Genomic DNA, 9,513 nt, shown 5'->3' with positions numbered 1-9,513 from the left:
AATGCATAATTACTTTACCTTATAATTTATTAATAACAACACGTGGAATAGAATTGAGATGAAAATGTGATATAAAATGCATTTACATTTACTTCAATATTGTGAAATCACTAATGAGTGGAAGAAATGGTTTGATGCAAATATATATAGTAGAAAAATAGATTCAAATCAAAGCACTTGTTTCAAGATTTAACTGTTAGGAGAACTGAATTGTTAAAAGAAATAGTAGCATTTTGAAAAATAAATATTTTGCCTTGAATTTTATGAATGTGTATGTCACTTTGAACAGAAGGCGCCTTTTAAATACAGCATAAATGTGTCCATTAGAGAGGCTATAACAGCAATTGCTCCTTACCAGTAAAAACGTATGGTTATCCAAAAGAACAGAATCAACAACATCTCTCAAGTACTCAAATTTATTATGTCTATCAAAAAATCAAAGTCCATGAAATTAACTCTTTGTAAATACGATACAACATATTTGGTTCAGGATACAAGTAGCATCAATTATTGAGAACTCATTGGCTGTAGATGAGTAAAAACATTACTAATAATTATTCACTTTGTATTGAAGACCAGGAGTTGTAAACAAAAGATGTCCACATTCTGATACAAAATTTTAGTATATCTCTTTTGGAAAAAACAGGCATTTAAAAAGTACCTATTTAAATTTATAAAGTAGTAATATTCAAATAGCCAACCATATTCTTTGATTTTTAAAAAAATGAATCTCTAGGAGTTCAATGAATTGAAAAATTGAATTTAAATAGTAAACTCCTTATATTCAGTAGAACACATTTTATTGTCAGTAGAGGACTTCAAGCACTGACTTTTGTATGGTTGCTTCCTCATCAGCTCCCAGAATGGCAGAATGCCACCTGCTCTAAATCTGCCTCCAACAATGTAATGGGAGACTGGAACTTTTAGACTTTGCTTGGAGGATTTGTGTAGGATGAAATTGACTTCCCAACAGTAAATACTAAACATGTTTCTATCATCTTAATTGTTTAATATTACTGAAAGCCTGGATTTATAATGTAATTATAATTCGAATGCTATATACATTTATAACAAGGTATGCTAGTTTACTGACTGGATAAAGTGAAGCACAGGAAAATGGAAAATTAGTAATTTAGTGTTTATGCATAAAAATTGTGAATATATCTTTATATTGTTTTTGTCTGATTGACCAGTTATTCTAAAAAGCCTTGTAGTTCAAAGCAAAAAAAACTATTGTAGGTATAAGTACCCATGTTTTAGTGCCAAATACATTAAAATTGGCTAGAGAAGGTGGACAGTTAAAAATGTATTTGATAGATTTATAAAATTCCTTATTTCAGAGAAAATGCCCTTTGCTAAAAATACTCATCACACTATTTATGAATAAGCAAAGTCAAACTTGGATAAAATCTCTACTCTCACAGCAAACATAGTCAGACTGGAAAGTAGCAAAGAGAAACTCAGGACAAATACTGGATAAAAGGGTTTCATTCAGAAAATAGAGGAGTTTGTTCAGTGAGGCTATGCTACCCTGCATTCATGGTGGTCCCCTCTGCATCCACAATGCATCAGGATGTCTTTGGCATCCTATCTCTTCTCAAGGCATTTGCTTCTAAAGCAAAAACAACTACCAGGTGTATTCTACAACCAGGTCTAGGGTGTCACTAGCAGTGAATGACATATTCTGGACTAAATCCAAGTATAAAACATCCCAGGAACTTCCAAGACTTTAAGAATCAAGCATTAATTTTCCTTATGACAGTGATCTCTGAGTTTCTTAGTTCTGATTGTTCAAGTTGCCAGAAGCATTAGTTCTTGTTGCAAATTGCTTGTCTTTAAAATGATTTTTTCCCTTTAATTTAGAACAGGTCAAAGCACCCTAAAATACCTCAAATCTGTTGGCCGCTTTATAATTACAAAGTCTAGACCAAGTTACACTATTTAAAATATAAATGAATAATACATCTGAACCGACAGCTGGTATGCCAAGTTGTAGCCTGAGGCTGCTTTAAGATGGTTGAAATGCAGTATAATGTAAATGCTTGGAAGTGAAGGACTATTAATTGAAAGCCAGACTGATAGTGAAGGGGGAGGCATTATGGATAAGGTGCCATTCAGGCTAACCATATGTAGCATATCATCTACAGTGGATATTTTAAATGTTTATCGTGGACATTTTTAATTTCAAGTCTGGAAATGTGCCTTCTAGTCATTAACAGAAGTGCCCTACACTAATGAAACAGCTTAGTGGTAAAACACATCTTTTGATCCCTTTTTTAATCACAAAAATATGATCTATTTGAAATAAATATGGCAATAGTTAGAATAAAATTGATTACGTTTTATTTCCATGTGTAATTTTTGCTTATTTAAAATAAAATCATTTAGACTGATATGTTTAAATATGGTGGCCTGTCTTCACCCCCACTCCCCTCCTCCCAACCCCTGACTGTGTTCCCACAGGCAGCAAAAATGAAAACCATTTACTTTGTGGCTGGATTGTTTGTAATGCTGGTGCAAGGCAGCTGGCAGCACAGCCTTCAAGACACAGAGGAGAAATCCAGGTATTAAATCTTTAGACTGAAACTAACACAACACTGTGGTTAGAATTTAGTCTGTGAAAACTGTGAATAGTGAATAGTTCTCAGTAGTTTAAAGTATGTTCTCTACAGTTTTCAAATGTTTACACTATCATTGTGATGAATAGTTCTCTGGAATATAAGTAAGGAATATGTATTGTTTCATAACCAAAGGAATGAGCACATTGAAAACTGTGTTTTATGAGAAATTTTAATTCCATAATATCTTGGCTGTCCACTCTCTAGTCACCCATTATTCAGTTATTGCATAATAGATTGTCTTAATTATTCACACCCAAATTTTTCTTTTTTATTACTTAAAAATGAGTTTCTTATTCATTGCAAAAGTCAAATATATATAATAGAAATCATGCAAAATTATGAATACTCAGAGCTACTTTTAAAAATGACTTCAGAATTTTGAAATTTGGTGCATTATTTTCCTATGTTTTGAATGCACTATATAAAAATAAATCTCTGATGAATGCAACTTTGTATGTTTTGTTTCCTCTTTGAATTGCATTGAGAAAAATAAGCTTATCTTATATTATTAAAATCTATAAGATGTGATATTTAATGATCACGTACTATTTCATGTCATAAGTATATTTATTACTTAGATATTCCTCATAATTGAATACACCATGCTTCAAATTTTCCCACAAAAATTACTGCATTTCCTCCAACATTTCTTACTATTTTCTAAAGATAAAAATCTAGTAGTTAAATTACTGTGTCGTGTCAAAAAGTTTGAATGAGTTGAAATCTCACATAATATTTTGCCAGCTTGCTTTTTAGGAAAGTTATACACATCTCAGTTCCATGCACAGTATAGAAATACTCTTCTCACATGTTCTTCTCAGAATTTAGTCTTTGTTAATTTGACAGGTAAAAGAGTACCTCATTTCTATTTCTAAATCTTATCACATTGAGTAATTTCCCATGTTTCTCTAATCAACAAATTGTTGATTACTGGCATCCATTATAGTTTCAAATTAGCAAATTTGTTTCTCTTGTTTTTCAACTTTATTGTCTTTATTCCATGATCAGCTGCCATAAAATTAGGTAATTGTTTTCCTTTTTATATTTATATATTCATATCATAGAAGCAAGAAAATCTTCTGCCCAAACAATTTGGGATTCTTCATTCAATTAAAATATGCAAGTCAGTGCTGTCTTTTGTCATTATTATCATAATCAGGAGTAAAACAAATTAGTTGAAATAAGTTTTATTTCATCAAATTTCTAATAAAAAAAGATGTCAGTTAGAAATTGCTAGAATTCAGAGTCAGAGTGTATTCAACTATAATAAAATTAGGAGATTTTCATGGCAAGCCAAGTTCTATTTAAACTACCTACTGAAATGCCCAGGACATGGACTCTCCAGTTCCAGGTGTTTTTGTATTTTACAAAGTCTACTTTTCAGAATTTAGTTGCCTCAATTATTGTTCTTCACAGTTCATTCCCAGCTCCTCAGACAGACCCACTCAATAATCCAGATCAGATAAATGAAGACAAACGCCACTCACAGGGAACTTTCACCAGTGACTACAGCAAGTATCTGGATTCTAGACGTGCTCAGGACTTTGTTCGATGGTTGATGAACACCAAGAGAAACAAGTAAGAGAGTGAATCCAGTTTGAAATTCACACACTAACCTATTACTTATATACATCTAAAATTTCCCCTAATGGTCTCAAGTTATTGTATTCAAAAAAGACACCCACAACTTATTTTCATTCTTGTGATTTTCGAGGTTCATAGTGCTGTCCTTTAATGGTCCTAGCCCCTGGCCTTACTACATTATCTATTCCTATTCCTTCACCACTCTAAGTCCCTTGTAACCTTTGCTGGAGCATATACTTCCAATTATTTTCCCTGTTAAGGTTTTAACAGTATTTGTTCTCTTGTTAATTTTCCTTTAAAATCAAAAGCTAACTTTTTTGCAGATCTGCAAGGTTAGGAATCTAATTTATGACCAAAAGATAGAGTAAATTCAACATTCCTTATATGGTTCAAACTTGTAACTTTGATCACATTCAAAGTATCCCCTAGCCAAGTTAATCATGGTAAGGAATGGAAACAGATGCAGTCTTTTTCTTGTAGAATACAATCCAAAATACATTTAAAATCATAGCCTAACTGCACAGCATAGAGAGAAAAGAAGGCAAATAAGAACACAAGCCTATCATAAAGCATACATTTTAATGTTGGATTTTCTTTGACAGTGTTGGGTTTTTGCTGCATCTAGGCTACTGGAGAAAATCATCTGCAAGGGTTTCACAGAGATGGTAGAATTTCACAATTTCTTTGGAGGATGGCCCACAAGGGGAAGGAAGTTATGCATACAAAGTAGCTGAAGGAATCTAAAAATCCGGAAAAGGGCATAGATTTATCTTGATAAAGTGGAAAAAAGAGAGAGAGTGTTCGTGTGAGAACATGAGCCAAGAGGAGGACGAGAAGAGAAAGAGTGGTTAGCCAAAAGTTTTAAAATGGGAAAAAGAATTCAGGAAAGATGTTGATCATAATCAGAGTAACCACAAGGATGAGTCTCCATTAAGGACCATGGTTGGAGCATCTGGTGAAATCTGAGAAATCTCACGAAAACAAGTACTCTTATTTCCAGAAGGGAAAGCGATGGCTTGGTAAATAAATATAAAACTGTCCTCATGCTCAGGCCATTTCTTCTGTGTGTTTAAAATGAAAGTTTCCAGGGGCTAATATATATGGCGGGATAAGAGGACAGCTGGTAAGGCAACCCCATGGAGCAGTCTTCACAAATTTGAGGGTGAAGTGGGTCATCTTCTTAAGTCCGCTTTATTACTAATCACACATTTTATTGAATCCACTATCATGTGGTATTTTTAAAATAACATTTTCAAGATAGTTTCTTGAACCAACAACCTCTGACCCTATATGAGTAACAAACAGCTTCCTTATTCATGATAGCATAGCACAGTCAGACAGCTTGTGTACATTGAGAGTAAAGCAAATGCAATTTCAATAATCAATGGTACAGTTAGAAGTGGTGGGTAAAGTAGAAGGTGTGCCTTGCATTTGTATTTTCCTAACAATAATTCCATACAAATAATTAATAAAGTTTCAAAAGAAGTTCCCTTATATTCATCTCCCAAATTGCCTTAAACCCCTCCCATAGAAACCCCTCAACCTGAAGTTGACACTGCTCATAGGTGAGAACCATATTGCTCAAAAGACAGAACTTCAATTTAACTTTCACATTTCTTTGAGGAATAACATTGCCAAACGTCATGATGAATTTGAGAGACATGCTGAAGGGACCTTTACCAGTGATGTAAGCTCTTATTTGGAAGGCCAAGCTGCCAAGGAATTCATTGCTTGGCTGGTGAAAGGCCGCGGAAGGAGAGAGTAAGTCTGTACATTCTTAACCTTTTCTTGGTGCTGAAAACTTTAAGCTAAAGTTATCTATATAAGAATCTGAATCACAGAAGCAATTAGTATAGTATCTCAAAGTAAACGAATAGCAGCTATAGGTAGGGGATGGCATATGAAAGTCTGGTTTGTTTAATCTTTGGTTACAAGTATTCATTAGGGTCAAAGGCTACATTCCTATTGATTATTATAGTTGTGTGATACTTAGAGTATTGATTTGTCAATCCAGGACACTTGGTGGGTTTTATAACTATACCAGAACAATGTGCTTAAATCAAGACCATAGCAAGAAGCCTAGAAATAAGAAAAAAGAAGAAACAATGTTGAAATCTTAAAGTTTGACTCAAAAATTTATATATGGATATAATCAGCATATATTTATTTGCTTATATATTTGCGTAAAATATGACATATATAGAAAGGACCCAACTTAAGATGCTCAATGGTACATCAAAATATAGTATATGAAAATGCTCCACTATTTCATAACACACTTAATATTTTATGGCATTGTTATAGGTATAGCTATTAAGAAACTAAGTTGGAAATGAGGCTAAGTGAAATCTTCAGGTACTTTTCTGGATCTTCTACAGCCAAACATAGCCCTGAACCTCCTCATTTTGTTCTTATTAACTCAGTTTTTAAGTGAGATTTTAAACAAGCTTGAAGAAACATATAGAACCCCCAAGACAACAGAAAACAAGTATTATCACTGATTTTTAAGGCATTCATTATTAAAGTTACAAAGTCAATGGAGGCTGAGGCTATAGTTCAAAATAGAATACTTGCTTCACATATGTGATGCTCTTGGTTCAATATACTACACTATAGGTAAAATAATAAAGTAAGATAAAATAATCACTTGTCTTTGAAAATATTTTATGCTGTTTTAAAGAACCACAAAAATTACTTCATTCAACGAAAGAATAAATCTAGAAATGGGGAGGTCAGAAGCAAATACCTTCCATGCCTGAGGTCCCTTATATTATCCACAGCCATCACTGAGTCTGCCCTAACATTGAGCTATCTTGAACTTCTGGGGCCAAAAGAAACCTTTTGATTTTTAGTTTGTTTGTTTTGGGGGCTGTACCTGACCCTGCTTTGGTCTTACTTCTAGCTCTGTACTCAGAGATCTTTCCTGGCTATATGGAGTGTGTGTGGGGGGGAGGGAGTGGAGGAGTTGGGGGTGGGGATGAGGACCAGCAGTGTCAGATAGAACTGGCCATAAGGTAAGGGACTTAACCCCCTGTTCAGTTCTATCTTCCTGGTTCCTCCTTTTGGTATTTAAGTTCTGCACTTTCCAAGGCTGTTCAGACAATTCCTAATTTATTCTACTTTTTTTTGTTTTAATTGTACACAAATTAACAGTCTCAACAACTCTATGTTGGTAAAGGAATATATCAAAAATGTTGAAGCAACCAGTATTCTTGAAAAGGGAATGAACTCCAACGGGCTTGGTTTCATATCTCAGCTCAGCTCTCCTTCCTGACATATCAGTTTCTTTGAAGCCATAGAGTATGTCCCTGTAAATAACTTAGTATTTTCTTAGTGACCCTCACACATTATCAGTTATACACAATTACTGTGCATTTATTTGAAACATTCAATGAAATGTCAATTTTATTTCTCTTTTTTTAGTTTCCCAGAAGAAGTGGCCATAGTTGAAGAACTGGGCCGAAGACACGCGGATGGCTCTTTCTCTGATGAGATGAACACTGTTCTAGATAATCTTGCCACAAGGGACTTTATAAATTGGTTGCTTCAAACAAAAATTACTGATAGGTAACTATATTTTAGCTGATTCTGAAATGCATCGAAGCTTTTAAATTATTATCCTGTTGCTATAGGTGGTTTTCCATGTGGAGGGCTCTTCACTCTTACAATCAAAAATGTAACTTGCTTAAGGGTCATTACTATATATTCATTTTAAATCTTTACAGATTAGCCATTCATCCATCAATTTTTAAAAAAATTTCTTGAATGTCAATAAGGGATGAGGCATTAGGAACACAGATATGAATAAAACATGGTGATGTTAAGTCATTCATATATTAATGTCACATTACAAATTGCTATATGTTGAAATTTTAGCACAAAGTAAAATATCAGTATATGTAGTATTGAATACTTAATGTAATAGGCAGAGAAGTGTATTCTTTCTTATGTGTTGTAATTACTTTGTGCAGTTATTTCTAAACTTTGTATTTCTCATTAAGAGAAAATAAAGATAAATCTTCTTTGAATAAAAATACTCTAAGAATATAAAAGGCTGTTATTTATAAAATAAAAGGACTGACAAATATTTTACTAAAGTAAATTATGAAAATGTTTCTGGATAAGTTAACTACAAAACACTTGGGTATTGTAATCATATTAAATTGCTATCTTTTTGTATTTTCTTTTAATCTCTAGGAAATAAGTCTGCACTATTTAAGATCATCTTCAACACATATCATCTGCCAGCTGTCTCAAGGATGTTAGAGATTTTAAAGTTTTGTAAATGTAAAAGGTATATTCTGAAGCCATGTTGCTTTGCATGCTAGCAAATAAATTTCATTTTAACACTGTGTAGCCACAAGATTGTAAATTGCATAAGCCTTTGTTAAAATATTCCTAAGGTATTGGCTTTAAAATGTGAAAGTGCTGGATTCTCTTATTTTCCTCTTATTTTGGCTGAAGTGACCTAACAGTTTACACTTGGCAAAGAAATTGTTTTTCTATGATATAATTTGTACATATAAATTATTCTAATCACAACAAATCTGCATTATAATAATAGAATAAGAGAAGAACTGGTAGGAATAGGGTAAGAGAAGGGCACAGTGATGAAGCTAGAGAGAATTTCCTTCTTGAAATCTGTCATATAAATGCTCTGCTTTTAATGCATTATGATACATTAAAATAAAAAAGTCAAGCTTCTTTACAGTTGTCTGTTTTGTTCTTTCTTTGTGACCAGCTCCATCCACGTGTCCTGTTTTTATAAATCAGTAATCTATGGGTCAAATCTGGTGCCAGATCTGGCCTCATTCCCCCCACCCCAGCTTTGTGGGTCACACTCAGCAATGCACAGGAGATAATCTTGGCTCTGAACTCAGAAATAACTCCTGACAGTGCTAGGGGAACCATGTGGAATGCTGGGAATCCATCCTGGGTCAGTTGTGTGCAAGGCAATCGCCCTACCCGCTGTGCTATCACTCCAGCCCCAGGCCTCATATTTTAAATAAATGAACAATGCTTTTTTAAATTTTTTTATTTTTTTTACTTTTTGGGTCACACCTGGCCATGCACAGGGGTCACTCCTGGCTCTGCACTCAGGAATTACCTCTGGCAGTGCTCAGGGAACCATATGGGATGCTGGGAATCGAACCCAGGTCGGCTGCGTGCAAGGCAAATGCCCTACCTGCTGTGCTATCGCTCCAGTCCCAAATGAACAATGCTTTAACAAATTGAGCATATACTCTTAAAAAAAAGCTATTTTATATGAATTAAAATGTTGAATTTCTGACTTTTCTTGAAAAAAATC

The 9,513-nt window shown here is 33.8% G+C and overlaps 1 protein-coding gene across 1 annotated transcript; it reads left to right on the top strand.

The window, feature by feature from the left end:
* The first annotated feature begins 2,472 nt into the window (after positions 1 to 2,472).
* GCG (glucagon) lies at positions 2,473 to 7,776 on the top strand. Its single transcript, XM_004608096.2, has 4 exons — positions 2,473 to 2,564; positions 4,038 to 4,199; positions 5,829 to 5,966; positions 7,629 to 7,776. Exons 1-4 carry the CDS (start codon positions 2,473 to 2,475, stop codon positions 7,774 to 7,776), a joined length of 540 nt encoding a protein of 179 aa, XP_004608153.1.
* The last annotated feature ends 1,737 nt before the right edge of the window (positions 7,777 to 9,513 follow it).

This window comes from Sorex araneus, chromosome X (assembly GCF_027595985.1).
Source record: "Sorex araneus isolate mSorAra2 chromosome X, mSorAra2.pri, whole genome shotgun sequence".
In the NCBI taxonomy this organism is placed as follows: Eukaryota; Metazoa; Chordata; class Mammalia; order Eulipotyphla; family Soricidae; genus Sorex; species Sorex araneus.
The sequence above is the reverse complement of the archived record's forward strand: the minus strand, read 5'-3'. Positions and strand labels throughout refer to the sequence as shown.